This window comes from Erpetoichthys calabaricus, chromosome 15, assembly GCF_900747795.2.
Source record: "Erpetoichthys calabaricus chromosome 15, fErpCal1.3, whole genome shotgun sequence".
NCBI classification, from domain to species: domain Eukaryota; kingdom Metazoa; phylum Chordata; class Cladistia; order Polypteriformes; family Polypteridae; genus Erpetoichthys; species Erpetoichthys calabaricus.
The window spans coordinates 90,929,286-90,950,500 of record NC_041408.2 but is presented as its reverse complement, the minus strand read 5'-3'; the positions used below and the strand labels follow the sequence as shown (position 1 = coordinate 90,950,500).

At 43.1% G+C, this 21,215-nt stretch overlaps 1 protein-coding gene and 1 long non-coding RNA gene across 2 annotated transcripts in view; one reads left to right on the top strand and one right to left on the bottom strand.

The window, feature by feature from the left end:
- The window catches only part of bmp5 (bone morphogenetic protein 5), a 104,728-nt gene that overhangs the window by 36,680 nt on the left and 46,833 nt on the right, over window positions 1–21,215 (bottom strand). The window contains exon 3 of the mRNA XM_028820270.2: window positions 8,912–9,060. Coding sequence (XP_028676103.2) covers window positions 8,912–9,060 — 149 coding nt within the window. The remainder of the gene's footprint in view (window positions 1–8,911; window positions 9,061–21,215) is intronic.
- LOC114665663 (uncharacterized) overlaps window positions 13,173–21,215 on the top strand; it is a 34,294-nt gene continuing 26,251 nt past the window's right edge. Inside the window, exon 1 of the long non-coding RNA XR_003718454.2 lies at window positions 13,173–13,418. This is a non-coding gene — a long non-coding RNA (uncharacterized LOC114665663). The remainder of the gene's footprint in view (window positions 13,419–21,215) is intronic.

Sequence of the window (21,215 nt, the reverse complement as noted above, 5' to 3'; positions counted from 1 at the left end):
TGGGTGAACAGATGGTCACTCAGAAAGCTGCTTACTATTCTGGATGATCCTTGGAGTGAGGCTTGGCCTAAACAGAGGACCACCTTCATTAACAGACTGGGACAACCGTGCTGCTCCAAGTGGCGCCATGGGAGGTTACATCTACCCCCCCCCCCAGACATCACTCCCATCCATGGCCCAGGTGTTCTCGTGCCCTGTCTGCTGAATGGTGCTGAGCTGGTCTAGCAGTCATCTTAACTGACAATGATACCATCTGCGATACATTGTGCCAATGCCTGGCATCCTGTACAGTGAAATTGTAACTTATAAGTATGGGCAATTCTTATCACTTCACACTCAGTAAATACCCGTTCATTTACAGGTGCTGGTCATAAAATTAGAATATCATGACAAAGTTAATTACAAAATAGAAATAAACATTTGAAATACATCAGTCTGTGTGTAATGAATGAATCTAATATACAAGTTTCACTTTTTGAATGGAATTACTGAAATAAATCAACTTTGTCATGATATTCTAATTTTATGACCAGCACCTATACTTATAGATAATTCATGTTGTATTTGTACCTTGCTAGCATATGTAAGATTATTATAACTCTTGTTTTATGTATACGAGGTGAGACACAAAAATAAGCGGATTGGTAAAAAAAAATATTTCTTGATGAATGTTTCTGTCTTCACTTCATCCACTGAAGAAAAATGTCTTCCCTTCAGGTCACTTTTGATTTTCGGGAACAAGTAAAAATCACAGGGAGCTAAATCCGGCGCATAGGGAGGATGATGGAGGACAGGAATGTTTTTGTTCATTAAAAAACTGCTTTACGGAAAAAAAGGTATAATAATTTCGAACAATCTGATTCACTGTTTAGCTGCTTTCATCCGTCCGAGACAAGCGTGGGCGACCTGGGTGTTGAAGTCTTCCACATTTTCTTGTCCTTCCGTGAAATGTTTATGCCACTCAAAACCTTGTGTGTGAGACAAACTGTTATCACTGTACACTGCTTTTATCATTTCATAAGTTTCTGTGGCCGTTTTGTTCAGTTTCACGAGAAAGTTTGATGTTGATTTCGTTGTTTGATTTTTTTCACCCGACATTATCTCGTAGCAACTCGTGTAGCCATTGTTGTGCAAATACTGACTGGGCTATTCACAGGATATACCTGGGCGGTCAGCGGTTTGAGAGGGCATGTAGGAGGTGATATAGTTCTATGATTCACGTTCGGCCGACATCCAGACGGTTTCCAGGAAAGCCCCAAGCCCAGTCCGGTTATTTTTGAGTCTCACCTTGTACTTGTGCTTTTTTTGTGTCTGCTGATGTAACCCGGTAATTTTACTTTGCATAAATAAAGTTAATCCAATAACATTACTTCAGAAAGAGGCCCACAAAATTAAGAAGCTGATTAGGAAGGTATGAGTTAGGTATGGGATGCTCTCTGGACTCGCTGGAGGTAGTAGAGAATTAAGACAAAACTAATTGATGTTATGAGCAATGTTGGATATCTTCTGTCTGTGACATGTTAGGATTAAGGGCATTTAGTCAATCTGTTAGACTATTGCTATAAATTTCATGAACTTTAAACATAAATTTCTTAAAATTTAAAACTAAATTCCCCCTTGGGAAAATTAAAGTACTATCTATCTATCTATCTATCTATCTATCTATCTATCTATCTATCTATCTATCTATCTATCTATCTATCTATCTATCTATCTATCTATCTATCTATCTATCTATCTATCTATCTATCTATCTATATAGTGCCTTTCACTCTATCTATCGATCATTCCATCTGTCTGTCTATCTGTTGCCACACACGTGCGCATGGGAGGCAGCTAAAGGGCTCGAAAGAAGGTGAACCAGGGGATGGCAGAGTGTGCTAATCCTTTCTCTTTTGTCCTTGCAGACAAAACACAGGAAATTCCTCCTGAGCCCAATGACATCACTTCTGGTTTCCGGGCCTGAGGACTTCACTTCTGCTTCCTGTCCAGATGACATCCTTTCCCCTGCCTGACATTAAAAGCTATCCTTCTGTCAAACAGTTCTGTTTTGGACTCACATCTGTAAGCAGCTCGCATCTATATTTTTTGTTTGCCTATTTTTGCAGCAACACTCCAATTATATGGGAGGCTGCCACAAACCTTTTTCTGTGTCAAGGCGTATTCTGTTCTATCAATCTACTGTATATACTCATGTTTAAGTTCTCCACGGATAAGTCGGGGCTTGATTTTTACCGTATAATTTCTGGTATTTTATAATGTCAGACGTATAAGTCGAATACGGAAAACTCACAATTATGATATGCTAACGCCCACCTGAGAGAGTAACCACGGAGCACAAGGCCTTTTTATTCTATGTATTGTGCCTACATGACCACATGGTAATAACCAAACTATTCCGAAGCGACATTTGCACCGTTTTGTGTTTTTTTGTATCTCACACCCTCATACACCTTTATCGTAAGAGCATCCCTCATCTACGATGGAGCATTCGATCAGAAGAAAATATGAAACTGGTTTATAATTAAAAGTCGTTGAAGTGGCAAAAGAAATTGGTAACTGCGCTGCTGCAACAAAATTCGATGTGTCTGAGAAACTGATGTGAGATTGGATTAGGCAAGAAGATGTAAAAAAAAAAATCTAAGTGTCATATTTTTGAACGGGCGTATAAGTCGGGCTCTGATTTTATGATTTTCAAGACCCAACTTATACCCGAGTATATGCGGTATATATTTGTATCATCAAATGGGAATAGGAAGGTTGTCTGATTTTTGTTGTTATTAATTGATTTTTCACTCAATATATTTCACACATTTGTTTGATTCGAGTCTCTGTCGGTGAGCGTGTGTGGGTCGGGCCAAGGGCTGGGTGTGTTGTTTTTAGTCGCCTAGATTACTGTAACACACTCCTCTCAGGAACACCCAAAAAAGACATCAAATCGATTGCAATGAATGCAGAATGGAGCTGCCAGAATGTTAACTAGCAAATCACAGCAGTCTTAGCGTCACTACACTGGTTACCCGTTCCATTTAGAATTGACTTTAAAATCCTGCTTGTGGTTTACAAAGCCTTCAATAATCTGCTCCATCCTATATTTCAGAATGCCTCTCACCTTACACTCCAAATCGTAACCTTAGATGTTCAAATGAGGGTCTGCTTAGAATTCCAAGAGTTAAACTTAAAGGAAGTGGTGAGGCGGTCATCTGCTGTTATGCACCTAAAATCTGGACTAGCTGACCAATAGAACCTCGCCAGACTAATACAGTGGAGCACTTTAATAAACTGCTAAAAACACATTACTTTAATATGGCACTCCCATAGCTTCATTTTAGTAACCCTGATGTTCTGTAAATGTATTGAATTATCATTTTTCTCATGGTTCAGCAATCCGTACTAACCCCTCCTTTCTCTGCTGATCTGCGTTGCCCATCTGCGTCACCACCACCTGATCAGGGCACCATGCAGTCCTTACATTAATGGATTGAAGGCCAGAGGTCCACATTCCCACCATCATCGTCTAATTCTTCCACATGAAGCTTGAAAACCCTGAGGACTGATTGAGATCAAATATTTTAGGGGGAGCTGGGTGGTCTTGTGGCCTCGGGACCCCTGCAGATTTTGTTTTTATGTTTTTTTCCTCCAGCCTTCTAGAGTTTTTTTTGTTGTTTTTTCTGTCCCATCGTACCTTACTTTATTCTTTGTTAAATAGTATTGCCTAATTTTATTTTTATATTTTTTCTTTCTTCATCTTGTAAAAGCACTTTGAGCTACACCATTTGTATGAAAACGTGCTGTAGAAATAAATGTTGTTGTTGTTTCTGCTGCATTCAAACTGTGATGAGGATATTGTCGTAAGTGTCTATTAATTATTGTGTGTTTATATTTGTATCACCGAAGGGGAAGGGGGCGGTTGTCTGATTTTGGTTTTTCTATATTTGATTTTCACCCAATATATTTCACACATTTGTTTGATATCGAGTCTCTGTCGGTGAGTGTGTGTGGGTCGGGTCAAGGGCTGGGTGCGTTCCTGGTATCCCCACCAAAAAACAATAAATAAATCACCGTCCCATTGACGGTGTGAATCTGAGCGGCACTGGACTGCTACATTGATCACATCCCTGACAGAAGGCCCTTCTTGCCAAATTAATCAGTTTGGCAGGACAGCCAACTCTAGGAAGAGTCCTGGTGGTTCCAAATGTCTCCCAGTTCACAATTCCTGGAGCCTGGAAACACTCAAATATTTAACAATGGCTTGATCCCCTCGTCCCGAATCTCTGCCTCACCACAATTTGATCGTGGAGGTCTACAGAGAGCTCCTTGAACGTCACGGCTTGGTTTGTGTCCCAACATGCATTGTGAATTGTGGGACCCTCTATATACACAGATACAAGTGTGCCTTTCTAAATGATGTCCAATCCATTCAGTTTTCCAAAGGTGGACTTCAGTCAGGTTCTAGAAGCATCTTGAGGAGAATTAAAGCCAACAGGAGACCCCCCGAGTGCCAGTTGGAGAGCCAGAGCAGAAAGGGTCTGATTACTTCTAGGGATTGAAAGATTTCAGTTTGTAATTTGTAATAAATGTGCCCCCCTTTCTGAGTCTAAAGAGTTAATTATTATTTTATTATTGCTTACATTTTTCAGATTATATTATTCATTCAGGTGTATTGTATTTGCGATGTGTCATTTTTCCATCTGTACTCGTTCATGTCAAGTCAAGCGCCACCAGGGACATTGGATTTCTCTTATGACGGCTTGTGAAACTTACAAGAGATTCTCATTTCTGTTTCATTGGAGAATGAACCTAAAATTCCGAAGACGTGTTTTCATTTTGGCATTATGGGATATGAAGCGTAGACTGACGGGTAAAGATTGCAAGTGTACCCATTTAAAAATGAAATGTGCGGCACAGCAAAGCATGCAGGAAGGGAAGGGGACTGAATATGTGCCGAAGCCACTGTACAGTATGTCATGTTCTTGTGGTTTGATTGAGCACCGTAGAGTGGCATCAGATCTCCATACCATAACCTCTGCAATTCACCCTGCCAGGCTGTCTGTCAATCAACATCTGGGCCAAATCCTGACTGATGGCAGCTGCCCATTCTTGCATAATCAATAATTGGTGGGTTTTTGTTTGTCCACCCGCCTCTTGAGGATTGACTACAAGTTCTCAGTGAGGAGTTTCCTGGTCCATGGACAACAAAATGTCGATGTTTTGTTCCCCGAGCCACTTAGTTCTCACTTTTTCCTTATGGCCCGGCGTTCCATCATGTTGGTCACCAAACTGTTCTTGAATTGTTGGGAGAAGTTGTCTCTAGGAGGATGTTTTGGTCCCATTCTCTATTCATGGCTGTGTTCTTAGGCCAAATTGGGAGTGTGAAGCAACCCCAGGTGACATAAATGGTCTCAGGATGCTTTACTGTTGGCCTGACACAGGACTGATGGTAGCGCCGCTCACCTTTTCTTTTTTCCGAATACCCCCAAACAATCAGAAAGGGGGTTCATCAGAGACAATGACTTTTCCCCAAGCAGTCCTCAGCAGCAGTCCAATCCCAGAATATCAGTCTGTCCCTGACGGCTTCTTTGCTTCCCTTCTTGACACCCACCAGGCCATCCTCCAAAAGTCTTCGCCTCACTCCCACCTGCCTGCTGCCATTCCTGAGCCAGCTCTGCCCTGGTGGTGCCCGCAGCTGAATCAACTTTAAGAAACGGTGCTGGCGCTTGCTGGACGTTCTTGGGTGGCCTGAAGCCTTTCTCCTTGAAGTTCTTGATGATCTCATAAATGGTTGATTTAGGTGCCATCATACCAGCAGCAATAGCCTGGCCTGTGAAGCCCTTTTTGTGCAAAGCAATGATGACTGCATGTGTTTCCTTGCAGGTAAACCATGGTCAACAGAGGAAGAACAAGGATTTCAAGCACTGCCCGCCTGTTAATGCTTCCAATCTGCAACTGTAACTCAATCAGCGTGACAGAGTGACCTCCAGCCTTGTCCTCGTCAGCACTCTCACCCGTCTGAATGAGAGGATCAAGTCAGCAGGTCCTTTTGTGACATGAAGTGTTTTTTTGGGGATGAAGTTCATTTCCATGGCAGAGAGGGACTTTGCAATTAATTGCAGCTCATCTGATCAGTCGTAAGAACATTCTGGAGTCGATGCAAATGGCTATCATTAAAACTGAGGCAGCAAACTTTGTGAAAATGAACATTTGTGTCATTCCCAGATCTTCTGGTCATGACTGTATATGTCATGGTTCCATCAAGCACCGTATAGTGGCAACAATCCCCATACCATAATCTTCCTAGCACCCCCACCTTGGTTCATCACACGGACCAGAGGGACTCTGCATAGACGGTGAAGGATTTGAACCCGTGGCCCGAATATGACAAGCCCCCCCCACAACCTACCCCCCTCCCCCGCTCCAATACATACTGTGCTTCAATTTATTATACCGGGTGTCCCAAAAAGAATATCAGAGTTTTAAAGAGCTGTAGCTTGGCACCCATTCATCGGAGACTGCAGAGCAACCTAGTGGCATATTGAGGAATTAATCCAGTTTCATTTCGTTGCCAGTAGATGGTGCTAGTGCTTATCAAAAAGCTAACAGTGTGTTGTTTCGATTAGTTATGTTTGCAGTTATGGCTGTGCAACAACAAAAAGCTTTTTGCGTTTGCAAATTCACCAGAACTCAATCGGTTGTTACTGTGCAGCGGGCATTTCGTCAAAAATATGGGACTGACCCTCCGAATGACAATAACATTTGTTGATGGTACCGGCAATTTCGGGATACTGGGTGTATCTGCAAAGGTAAAGGCACTGGGACGACCTCGAACTTCCTCCTCTGCTGAGAATGTCGCCCAAGTGCAAACTGCGTTCGATCAGAGCTCATCGAAATCAGTTCAATGAGCAAGTCATGAGTTACAGATACCAAAGTCAAGTGTATGGAGAATTCTCCGCAGTTGGTTCAGGCCCTTAGACGAGGGGATAAGACGCGTTGAGTTGAGTTTTCAACTTCATCTAGCAAAATTTGGAGACCAATGAAGATTTTTGTTCCTTGATTATCTGCAGTGATGAGGCCACGTTTCACATTAGTGGGGAGGTAAATCGGCATAATGTACGAATTTGGGGTGAAGAAAACCCTCATGCGGTTATCGAACATGAACGAGACTCCCCCAAGACTAACGTTTTTTTTGCGCGATTTCCAAGTCGAAAGTTTACGGGCCTGCGGTGGGTTGGCACCCTGCCCGGGATTGGTTCCTGCCTTGTGCCCTGTGTTGGCTGGGATTGGCTCCAGCAGACCCCCGTGACCCTGTGTTCGGATTCAGCGGGTTGGAAAATGGATGGATGGAAGTTTACGGGCCTTACTTTTTTTTTGAAGGAACCACTGTAACAGGGGCTGTGTACCCGCAAATGCTGCAACACTGGCTATTTCCCTCAATTGGAAGATCAAGAACCAGCCGATTTCATTTTTCAACAGGATGGGGGTACCACCTCACTGGTCTCTTCCAGTGTGGCATTTCCTAAATGAGACCTATCCCCCAACGTTGGATAGGAAGATCTGGGAATAAAGATTTGTCACTCCACCATTGGCCTCCAAGATCCCCAGATATCACCCCATGTGACTTTTTCCTTTGGGGATCCATCAAAGGATTAGTGTTCCTACTACCAATGTGTTCCACCACCAACCTACAACTTTGGACGAAATGAAGTTGAAGATAACATTCAGAGCGTCAATCCCGATATGTTAGAGAGGGTTTGGCAGGAATTTCAATACCGCCTCGATATCGTTACAGTTACTCGTAGGGGGCACATAGGACATTTATAGACAATGTGGGAAACACGTGAATATAACAGTTTTTGTATATGCTTGTACAATTCAATAAATATAGCTCTTTGAGGCGGCACGGTGGCGCAGTGGTAGCACTGCTGCCTTGCAGTAAGGAGACCTGGGTTCACTTCCCGGGTCCTCCCTGCGTGGAGTTTGCATGTTCTCCCCGTGTCTGCGTGGGTTTCCTCCCACAGTCCAAAGACATGCAGGTTAGGTGCATTGGCGATCCTAAATTGTCCCGTGTGTGTGTGCCCTGCGGTGGGTTGGTGCCCTGCCCAGGGTTTGTTTCCTGCCTTGTGCCCTGGGATTGGCTCCAGCAGACCCCCGTGACCCTGTGTTCAGATTCAGCGGGTTGGAAAATGGATGGATGGATGGATATTTCACACATTTGTTTGATATCGAGTCTCTGTCGGTGAGTGTGTGTGGGTCGGGTCAAGGGCTGGGTGCCAGGGTTTGTTTCCTGCCTTGTGCTCTGTGTGGGCTTGGATTGGCTCCAGCAGACCCCCGTAACCCTGTAGTTAGGATATAGCAGGTTGGATAATGGATGGATGGATGGATAGCTCTTTGAAACTCCAAGGTCCTGTTTTTCAATCCCGCAGGACTTTCTTCAGGTTTAAATTAGCCAAACGTCTTTCTTTTCTTTGTGAGCTCACACAGAGTCTATGGAGTCAGCTAGCGGTTCTGCACCAGTGAACTTTACAAATAAGCACATGTCTGTTTTTCCTGTATTACAGTCTCTCAGTCATTCCTGTGATCCCCCCCCACCACCACCCCTTAACCAAAATAACTCCACCCTCGCTCCTGCTGGGAGAAGAGTGGTTGGAATAACTTGAGGGCTTCCCAAGGCCACTCTGTGCCAACACCCACGCCCAGTCCAGTCCGCCATGGTGCTGCTGCCAGTAAAGAATCTGAAACAAGTGCCAAAGGATTTCTTTTTATTTTTTTATTTTTTTTTCTCCTAGCTTTACAGAATTCTGGAAAGCCATCTCATCTTGAGGAAGTACCTACGTGTGCCTTCGGAAAGCATTCAGATCCCTTCACTTTTCACACATTCACCATCCATCGACAAACAATGAGACCCTTTTCTTACCGTCCATTGTCTCCACGCAGAGTTGAAGCCCCATATTCTGGTGAGGATTCAGGACCCAGTGGTTGCTAGTCGCAGTGATATCGAAGACCAGCCAGCCGCCGTCCGATGCTTTTATCTTCCTGAAGTCTAACAAGAAGGTGTCTGCATCCCTGAAAACAAAGCAATAGCCAATCAGGTGCCTGAATTCTCATTTGAAATAGACAAGAGCTTTACCCAGTTCTCCAAGGTTGTCCTCATTTCTGATCTCATAAACTGCCAGACTGTGTTTCTCTAGGTTTGTAATGTTAGAGCATCCACCTCGTGCCCCTCCACATACCAGAGCCGTCTTAACAGCATTATAGACCCCCCTCCTGGGCAAAGCAGTGCACTTGGGGCCCCTACTTGCACAACCACTCATAGGAATAAAAATGTAGATGGTCGATAAAATTAAACATATATTCAAGGTGGAGGTGGGATTACATCAGGGATCGGCTCTGAGGCCTTTCTTATCTGCAGTGGCTGACAGACGAGATTAGACAGGAGTCCCCATGGACTGTGATGTTTGCCGATGACATTGTGATCTGTAGTGAGAGTAGGGAGCAGGTTGAAGGTCAGTAGGACCACCAAGACAGAATACATGTATGTGAATGAGAGGGAGGTCAGTGGAATGGTGAGGATGAGGGGAGTAGAGCTGACGAAGGTGGATGAGTTTAAATACTTGGGGTCAACAGTACAGAGTAGCACGGAGTGAGGAAGAGAAGTGAAGAAGAAAGTGCAGGCAGAGTGGATTGGGTGGAGAAGAGTGTCAGGAGTGATTTGTGACAGACGGGCATCACCAAGAGTGAAAGGGAAGGTCTACAGGATGGTAGTGAGACCAGCTATATTATATGGGCTGGAGACCGTGGTGAGGTCTGCGGTAGAAGTGACGGAGGTGGGATTACATCAGGGATCGGCTCTGAGCCCTTTCTTATTTGCAATGGTGATGGACAGGTGGACAGACGAGATTAGACACGAGATTAGACACGAGTCCCTATGGAATGTGATGGCATTGAGATCTGTAGTAAGAGTAGGGAGCAGGTTGAGGAGACCCTGGAGAAGTGGAGATATGCTCTAGAGAGAAGAGGATTGAAGGTCAGTAGGACCACCAAGACAGAATACATGTATACCATGATGTTCCAACAATGATGGATGGATTAAAAGCCAGAAGTCTGTATGACCATCAGCATCAAGTGACTCCGTGAAAAACCCGAACTACAAAGAGGACTTTTTCATTTATGTTAGGTAGAATGCCCAGAGGGGACTGGGCGGTCTCGTGGCCTGGAACCCCTACAGATTTTATTTTTTTCTCTCCAGCCTTCTGGAGATTTTTTTTGTTTTTTCTGTCCACCCTGGCCATCGGACCTTACTCCTTTCTATGTTAATTAATGTTGTCTTATTTTAATTTCTTATTTTGTCTTTTATTTTTCTTCTCTTCATTATGTAAAGCACTTTGAGCTACTTTTTGTATGAAAATGTGCTATATAAATAAATGTTGTTGTTGTTGTTGAAGTATGTGAATGAGAGGGAGGTCAGTGGAGTGGTGAGGATGAAGGGAGTAGAGTTGGCGATGGTGGATGAGTTTAAATACTTGGGAGTGAAAGGGAAGGTCTACAGGACGGTAGTGAGACCAGCTATGTTATATGGGCTGGAGATGGTGGCACAGGAGAGAGGGCTGGAGGTGGCAGAGTTAAAGATGCTAAGATTTGCATCGGGTGTGACAAGGGTGGGCAGGATTAGAAATGAAGACATTAGAGGGTCAGCTCAGGTTGGACGGCTGGGAGACAAAGTCAGAGAGGCGAGATTGCATTGGTTTGGACATTTGTATAGAAGAGATGCTGGGTTTATTGGGTGAAGGGTGCTAAGGATAGAGCTGCCAGGTAAGGGGAACAGAGGAAGGCCTAAGAGAAGGTTTATGGATGTGGTGAGAGAGGACATGCAGGTGATGATGGGTGTGACAGAACAAGATGACGAGGGCAGGACAATATGGAAGAATATGATCCGCTGTGGCAACCCCTAACGGAAGCAGCCAAAAGAAGAAGAAGATTCATTCTATTGGTACTTCCATCAAAATGAAACAAAACGCTGTCCAGCAAAGATGAATCAACACAAACGTTTGAACAATACAACATGATCCTTGAAAAAACACACAAAATTTCAACGTATAAATGATACTTAATTGGTAAACCATACAGACAGAGATGGCACAGTATGAAATTACTATGAATTATTTATTATTAATCATCCATCCATTTTCCAACCCGCTGAATCCGAACACAGGATTCTCTCTTCGCCTCCCTCTTGTCGCCTCTCACTCCTCTTTTTTAAATGTTAAATGTCCCGGATGTAACTGGTGTGAAAACAGGTGACTTCTGTCCTGGGGTTGCGGTCTCTCTCCATCATCCTTCCCCTCTGCACTTACGGGGATAACATTCACTGACGCACACATAACGGACAGTAAACGGGACGATGAAAACAACATGCATTTAGCACACACATAGAATATACTATTACTGTGTAGCCCCGCTACAATGTGGCAGGTCCATCTTAACACGTGGGCACGCTGGGCCCCACGAGCATAGAGGTCCCATGCTAATCTATGTATGTTGGGACTTGCTGTCAATAAATAAATAAATACTATACTATACTAAACTATATCCACCCATTATTCAACCCACCATATCCTAACTACAGGGTCACGGGGGTCTGATGGAGTCAATCCCACCCTACCCAGGGCACAAGGCAGGAAACAAACCCGGGCAGGGTGCCAACCCACCGCGGAACACACACACCAAGCACACACACTAGGGACAATTTAGGATCGCCAATGCACCTAACCTGCATGTCTTTGGACCGTGGGAGGAAACCCATGCAGATACGAGGAGAACATGCAAACTGCACACAGGGAGGACCCGGGAGGTGAACCCAGGTCTTCTAACTGCGAGGCAGGAGTGCTACCACTGCACCACCCTTAATAATCAAGTGTTTGCAAAATTTGTTTGCATAGAATTGAGTTGAAGTGACGTTAACATATACGCTTTTATGTGATGTTGTGTGTGAGACCCGTACACAGATAGGCACGTGAGGTGGCAGAGGTGACCGTGATACTAAATCAGAGGTGAATGCCAATGTCCACTTTTAACACAATAACAAATATTTATAGTTTAGTATCTGCGGTGGGCTGGCGCCCTGCCTGGGGTTTGTTTCCTGCCTTGTGCCCTGTGTTGGCTGGGATTGGCTCCAGCCGACCCCCGTGACCCTGTAGTTAGGATATAGCGGGTTGGATAATGGATGGATATAGTTTAGTACAGTATAGTATTTATTTATTTATTGACAGCAAGTCCCAACATACATAGATTAGCATGGGACCCCTATGCTTGTGGGGCCCAGTGTGCCCATGCGTTAAGATGGTCCTGCCACATTGTAGCGGGGCTACATAGTAATATTCTATGTGTGTGCTAAATGCCTGTTGTTTTCATCGTCCCGTTTATTGTCCGTTATGTGTGCGTCAGTGAATGTTGTCCCCGTAAGTGCAGAGGGGAAGGATGATGGAGAGAGACCGCAGCCCCAGGACAGAAGTCACCTGTTTTCACACCAGTTACATCCGGGACATTTTACATTTAAAAAAGAGGAGTGAGAGGCGACAAGAGAGAGAGAGAGGAAAAGAAAAGAAGACAATTTATCCATCCATTTACAAACTCATTACTGCTATTCATTGCTTTATTCCACTGCCTGCTTTTCCATCTACCGATCATTCATCACGACAGCCAGAGATGAGAAACCCCAGGGTTGAAGTCATTCCAACCATTGCCAGGACGTTTATGGTGAGGTCGTTTTGTTGTCGGGAAGGAGCACAATAACAGCACAACCAGTTTCTATACCGCCAGACTTTATTTTAGAACACATTTATTCACCACATTTTCAACTGCCATGGTTTTCAGATCTATGTTTGTATTTATGTTGTGTGCTTTTGTTAATTGTTTGGGGTCAAGGGAGGGTTTTTTGTAAATATTTGTGTTATTACATACTAGCCAACCCGCGGCGTAGCATACGCCGCATAATTATGTATTGATGGGTGAACACTTCCTGAAAGACACAGTTGTCCAAATGGGGTTGGTTTTGAGGATACGACTGTAGGTGAATGAAAAGATGTTACTCTGGAGAGGGCAACATACTGTAGAAGTGCTACTTAAGAACTGCATCTCCCAGCAGTCCCTGCTGGGGCTGCTGGGGGTCAAAGGTAGTCACAGGCAGTTAAAAGGAGGGCAGAGGGCAAAGAGAAAAAAAGTTAGTTTTGTTTTGGTGTGTTGCGGTTATTTGTCGTCTCTGCCTGCTGTTATTGGAACTCTAATCATTTTGTCTTGGACTGTATTCGTTTGTTGGGGTCTGGATTGTCTGTCTACCTGTACACTGAGAACTGTGTTGGATTATTTGGTTTTCCGGAAGAGTGGAGCGCTCCTGAATCAACCATCAACATCATCAGTAACTACCGGTAGGACTGTATTTTTCCTTCTCCATTTCAACATACAGATCGCTGGACTTTACTCGGTCACTTTTCGTCTTTCAACCTGTTTGGTATATATGGACTTTGCTGTGTGGTGTTTGTGTTTATTTTGTTTATGTGTAATATCGCCGAAGGGGTCAGGGGTGGTATTACTGTTTCATTACTTATTTCGGGTCATTATATTTGTAATTGTTTGCCATTCCCAGTGTGCTTTATTGTCTCTGTTGTGTGTGTGTGTGTTTGGGTCGATCCAAGGCTGGGGACGTTCCTGGGATCTCTTCAATTAAAATAAATAAATCACCGTCATCTTTGACGGTGTGAATCTTAGTGGCCCCTGACCGCTACAATACAATACAGCGTTTTACATGCTGCATACAGCGATTCACAGCGAAGCATAGACACTGCTAAGACCATGGGATACCCCTCGCAAACTGTTTTACACGCTGCATACAGCGATTTACATCCACGACAAATATGATTCTTCTTAGATGGTGCTGTCGCGTCCACCCTCGTTCTCGAAGCATACACACCGCCTGGTCATGTGCCCCCTCACAAGAGCAACTCACGGAGACCCGCCCACCAACTCTAAGACCATGGCGTGTAAAACAGTTTGCGATGGTGGACGCGGTCATGCATCATAACCGAAAAGAATGCAGTGGAACCTTGGTTCACGACCATAATTCGTTCCCAAACTCTGGTCGTAAACCGATTTGGTCGTGAACCTAAGCAATTTCTCCCATAGGATTGTATGTAAATACAATTAATCCGTTCCAGACCGTACGAACTGTATTATATATATATTAGTTTTTAAGCACAAACATATAGTTAATTATACCATAGAATGCACAGCGTAATAGTAAACTAAATGTAAAAACATTGAATAACACTGAGAAAACCTTGAACAACAGAGAAAACTAACACTGCAATGGTTTGCGCTATAGCAACAAAAAAATGAACATTTGAAAAAATCCGTAATTTAATAAACCACCAAGAAAAGTAACATTTCAAAAATGCACACTATGAACCGATCGCTATAAACAGAAGTAAAAACAAAATCAAGCCCAGTGCATTCTTTAACTGCCTTCCTACCTTATGAGTCCAGCCCTCTCTCTCGCTCGCGCTGCCTCTGTGTGTGTGTGTGTGTGTGTGTCGCACAGGAAATGCACAGGGAGAGACTGAACCTCGCCCACCAACTGTAAGACCATGGGATACCCCTCGCAAACTGTTCTACATGCCGCATACAGCGATTCACATCCACGACAAACAAACTTCTTCAGAGGTGCATGTGGAGTGTAGCAGAGACGAACGCGAATGACGCTCTGCTCTGTGAGTTGCTGCGTCCGAGTTGGTGGGCGTGGCTCTGCGAGTTGTCGTCGTATCCAATGGTCTTAGAGTTGGTGGGCGTGGCTCTCTTGCGTGCTTTCCATGGGTGTCTACTTGTCGGCGGCTTAGTGAATTATGTATATAGATAGTAATTAGTCACTGGTGTTTTGGGGATAAGTGGTAATTTGCGCACCCATATACATATTTATTATTGAATGTTTGTCTGTCTTTCATTTTACAATATATCTGTGTTTAATTTGACATATCCATTGTCAATATCTATTGTCCATCCATATCCATGACATATACTGTCTCTGGTTATTTCATTGTGTCGGGAAAATAAGATATCTTTCTCAGAACATTTCCAAAATTTAATCGCCCTCAAAATATTCTCCCTGAGACACAATACACGTGTCCCACCTTTTCTTCCATTGTTCAAAACTGTCCTGAAACTCTCCATCGTTTACTTCTTGACCTCTTCTACATCCTGAAAATGCTTTCCTCTTCATTCTTGGAAATAAGAGAAAATTGCAGGGTGCAAAGTCCAGGAAGTGGGGGGGAATGGGAAACTGTTGTTATCCCGTTTTTCGTGAGAAACCGAGTGTTGTTGTGATGCAGAAGCCACTCGCCTGATTGCCACAATTTGGGTCATTTTCTTGGCAATAGAGTGAAAGGCACTATATAATAGATAGATAGATAGATAGAATTTAGTATAGTAGGCAGGAATAGATAGATAGATAGATAGAGTGAAAGGCACTGTATGATAGATAGATAGAGCTTTTTCATTTTTAAGAGATTGTTAAAATATTTCTACAATTCTGCTTTCGCTCTGCCATTCTGGGGTATTGAGTGTTGTTTAATGAAGAAAAAAAAAAGAATTTCAATGTTTTTAGCAGAAGGTTCCAACATAAGAAAATATGAGACAAGTGGAGGGTCTGAATATTTCCTGAAGGCGTTGCATGGAGGAATTCTGGTCTCACAACCATTTTTACTCGATGGCCCATTTCACTGTTTCTCTTGATTTGAGTCGTTTGTCCTTTGTTTCATATTTACAGTTGAGCTTTTCTTATTTAACTCGAGTGGAAATTTGATCAACTCAATAAAAACGGGTCACGCCTGCAGATCCTAACGGAGACCCTCGAACGATGTTCAAGCCACAGGTACTGTAGATGTACCACAGAACAGACGTTATTTTTCAGAAGTGAATGATTTCATTCCAGACTTCAGTCATTTTACATCTGAGACATCCAACTAAATGATAGAGCAATTACTTTTTAAAAGGCCACTTTCACTGTCTGCTGATCCACATTGGGTATGAAGCCCAAACACGTTGTTGGTGTGCAGTTTTCTTTTCCCCACCTCGCAGAACTCTACGGTATAATTACAAATGTTTTCCATATGTCTTCAGTTCTGTACCGGAGTAATGTGATCCCATCCTGTTTTCAACAATGGAGTGAAGATCAAAGAGGCACCTACAGTAGAGGGAAGGTGTTTCATCCTGGCTTCTGTACGTTTACAGTTTACGGGTGTTTCCACTACTAAGGTTTTCATTCATGGGCCATGTGCCATGCAAAATTCTGAAAAACTACGAGCCCCTAGGAAGTCTTCAGACCCCCCTCACTTTTTACACATTTGGTTGGGTTGCAGCCTTCTGCTAAAATCATTTCAATTCATTTTTTTCCCCACTCAGCAAGCAACACTCAAAACTCGAGAAAGGGAAAACGAAAATAGGATTTTAGGAATTTTTGGTGATTCGTTAAAAAGAAATTAAAAAAGAAAACACAATTTAAGATGGGTGGCATGTCAGTCGATGATTCGTCACCTCCTGGCTAGTTCTTCAACTTCTCAAACAGACCAAAACGTGGAGAAATTTCAAGAAGCAATTCTGGTCAAATTCACGTGACACTCAAAGTTCCAAAGCACGTAAGTCCTAAAAAGCTGCCCAAAGCACTAAGGGAGAGGAGGGGGACATCGTCAAAATCCCCGGCAAGACACAAACAGACATTGATGAATTTTTATAAAGTTAAAAGTTTACTTTAACAAAAAAATGAATCGGAGTAACGCTTTCGAAAAACATAATCGCAAAATAGAGTTGCCTTAAAACACAGTTTAGGGTCCTTTTGTTATTTTCCATATCGGACGCCAATTTGTGTAACCGTCGTTAGGGACGCATCCCGTATTTCTAGGGGTGTGGTCTCTGAGTTCAGCGACACGATGGGACAAAATGTCAGCGTATGTACCAAACTTTATCCAATTTGCGGATAAATTCTTAAAAAACAAAAAATAATTCTTTTTGCTAACTGATCTTCTGGTCTTGCCTAATTTTTGATAGAGATTAGGAAGAAGCCAACAAGCCCTAAGGTGAGCCTTTCTATAAGGGATAGGGGGTCGATTGTGGTAACTAACGCCTCCCTTTCTCTATCAACAGAACCAAAGAAGACAAACAATTATCCACCTCTGGTGTTTTCGGTCATTTGCAATAACTGTCCTGCATCACTCCCGTCTCCGTTTCCCATCAACAACATCGCTTCCAACTCCCCTGTGATGACGTCAATCCCGGCACACCAAGATGACATCGAGCCTGGCACATCACTTCCATACTCACTTCCGTTCTCCCACATCTGATGTCACTTCCTACCTATCTCATTTCCTGCCTCCATTTTTCTCTATAAAAACGCCATGTTTTCCACGAGTTGTTATCAAATGCCTTATTTTCATCCTCTTATTATTATTCTCTTTCCAAACCTATTACGGGGCTATTCCCCAAACCTTTTTCGAGTATTCCTCGATTTGCTTATTCTTCACAACAGCTTTAGACAGAAAGGAGACATGAGATACAGTTGTGGTAAAAGGAATCAGAATTGAGAACTTTCTCTGAAAAGCACATGAAATGTTGTGAGATCTCTTTCTACTTTTGTTTAAATCGATTTCAAGACTTCATCATGTTTACTCTACTTTATCCAAGGTGACGTACAACATCTGAGATACAAGTCAGTTCAATTTCTAATGGGAAAACAGGCAGCTGAAGTGACTGGCACGTGGTCACACAATGGTGTCAGTGGTGGGATTTGAAGTTCAAAAAGAACAAAAAAGAGACATGCCACCATTTTATTTCTTTCTGATCTCATTGCTGTCTAGATGGACCCAAAATGATATTAAGAAGGTCACTTTTTCTGATTCTTCATTTCTATGGTGTGAGAGGTTCAGCCCGGACACAACCAAATGGGCACCAACTGTTCATAAAAACACACACTTTTATTCTGAATTGGCCCCACAAGTCCAAATCCCGCACACTCACAGTGCTTCATGCACCAAACACCCTTACTCGGGTCTTCCACTAATGTCCTTGGACCGTCTTTCCTCTGCTCCCGCTCCCGACTCTAACTCCCAGACTGTAGGAAGGCGGCCCTTTTTATTCTCACCCGAACGTGCTCCAGGTGCCTGATGACGCTCTTCCGGCAGCACTTCTTGGTGTGGTGGAAGTGCTGCCCTTGCACCCGGAAGCACTCTGAGCGTCGCTGGAAGGATCTTCTCCCACCTTCCCAGGTGTGGCAGAAGTATAGAGTTTCCGGGGTTTAGGATACTTGGGGCGCCCCCTGGCGGCAGCCATGGGCCCCCACGGGTTTGTGCCTCCTTGCTCCATCCCCGTGGTCCCCTGCTTATCCAGGGCAGTTGCCTTCTAGCGGCCCGGGTGACGTACTGACTGCCTCCCCGTCCTTCCAAGCATCCCGGCTGGGTCTGGCCCCCAGCCTCCTGTGACGATGGGTTACCCTCATCACCTTAAGGACATCAAATTACATGACTAGACATCACTAGAGATGACAGACTTAATGTTTCCGTGATGACTTTCCACATCAATTTCACATTTTAAAACTACGAAGACTTTGCTGCCTTCTAACAGCCAATTACGTCTTGCCTGACAGAGCTGGTGCTGTAGCAAGTCTTTCCAGGGCTTCATTTATTTGGTTTAAAATACAGCAAGGGGCTCAAGAACAAGTCTACAGTTGGAAACTTCCTCTTAGGACAAGCAAAATAAGCAATTTTAAAAACGAGACAAAATGAGAAGAAAAAGAAAATACTCCAGTAGACTGAAACTTGAATATACGTATTATAAAGTGATGAAAGATGTCAGAGGGTTTAATGAGTTATGGGGGGTTGGACAAGTGCTGTGCTCTGTTGAGAGGGACAAGTTGATGGTAAATTGGTGAACTGATGTTGAAAGGTGGGAATGGCTTCCTTATTTGTTGTTGGTATTTATTAATACGCAAAATGCTGTTTTTCTGTATATGCCTTGGAATGTCATGAATCCATGTGAAAAATATGGGATGTGTAACAGGGGTAGTGGTGGTGGTGCATTTATTTATTATTTTTAACTGGTCTCTAACTGGAGAGGGGAACGTGTAGATGGAGGACGGTGTGATGATACTTATAATTATTATGATTTTAACAGGGGGGTGGAATATAATTTGTGATACTTTTATGATACTAATAATAATTGACAGACAGACAGATAGATAGATAGATAGATAGATAATACAACCACCCCAAAATTGAAAGGCACTATATAATAGATAGATAGAACCACCCTATAATTGGAAGGCACTATATAATAGATAGATAGATAGATAGATAGATAGATAGATAGATAGATAGATAGATAGGGTGGTTCTATCTATCTATCTATCTATCTATCTATCTATCTATCTATCTATCATATAGTGCCTTCCAATTATAGGGTGGTTCTATCTATCTATCTATCTATGATTGGAAGGCACTATATAATAGATAGATATGAAAGGCACTATATAATAGATAGATAGATAGATAGATAGATAGAACCACCCTATAATTGGAAGGCACTATATGATAGATAGATAGATAGAACCACCCTATAATTGGAAGGCACTATATGATAGATAGATAGATAGATAGAACCACCCTATAATTGGAAGGCACTATATGATAGATAGATAGATAGATAGATAGATAGATAGAACCACCCTATCTATCTATCTATCTATCTATCATATAGTGCCTTCCAATTATAGGGTGGTTCTATCTATCTATCTATCTATCATATAGTGCCTTCCAATTATAGGGTGGTTCTATCTATCTATCATATAGTGCCTTCCAATTATAGGGTGGTTCTATCTATCTATCTATCTATGATTGGAAGGCACTATATAATAGATAGATATGAAAGGCACTATATAATAGATAGATAGATAGAACCACCCTATAATTGGAAGGCACTATATGATAGATAGATAGATATTTAGGTTATGTAAATTGTCACTGTATATGAATATGGGCGTATGTGTGTGTGTATATGTGTGTGTGTGTGTAAGTGAGAGTGGTGGAGTCCTGCCCAGGTCTGTTTTTAGCCTTTTGCCCAGTCCCGGTGGGATAGCCCCTGGCCCCCATAAACCTGAGATGGATTGAGAAGGTTCTAGAACCGACCTACAGACCTCAGTCCATTGAGTGCTGCAGTGTGTCATGCACGTGTGTATCGGAATCATCAGGATGGCTGTAGTAAGTTGACAAATAGCGCTGTGGGGTTGACGGTGTCTTCTGCTTTCACCACAGATCCGAACAGCCACCCTGAAAACAATACCTAGCCCCGCCCCCAAAGGGCACCATTGGTCCCGCCTTCTAGGGGCTGTAGCCCATAAGACCAGGTGGCCGAGAGCAGACGGGGTCTGTTGATCTCCACGTGAGTTGAGAGACGGAGCTTTTGAAACAAAGCTGACTTACTTTGTGAGATGGCACACCTTTATTTGTGTTTAGTTTTTGCCAATTTTAAAGGGGGGACGGTTGGCACCTGTGTCCAGCTAGTACTTTACAGGTGCCTGCACGGCGCCTCAAACGGTCCTGAGTATTACGCCATGCAGACATTTTCTAACTTAACTTTTTTTTGTAGAGTACAGAGGGTTAATGTCCTCTTATGGTGCAGCCTGCTAATCCGCATATCATTCGGCTAAATCTTTTTTGCAGTTTAACACGCAATTAAGTCAGTTCACAGAAAGAGTAAAAAAAAAGGTGGGGGGGGGGGGTGGCACAAGTCAGTTGTTACTGCAAAAATAATTCAAAATGGTTTAGTCATTATCAGAGGTCGATCTGGAATTTGCTCTTTAATGCTTGACTAAAATTCACATGAATTCACCAATGGCTGGGGGCTTCTTTCAAAGCTCACAGATGTCCACCACTGGTGGAAAAGGCCTCCTTCTGCCAACACCGTTTAGATTCATTTAGAGCTCTGTGAGGCAGTTTACTATTTTAATTATAAAAGTGCAGATGAAAAAAAAACGATCTCGTGATAAAACAGGTGGGCTTACACTACATTCTACCTAATGGTGTCCATTTCAGCCTTTATTTTTATTTGTAAATATAGTTATCTGATTGTTCCTTAAAAGCAGATGTTTCCAAATAGCACAGTATGGCGCCAAACACTGGGGGGGCACA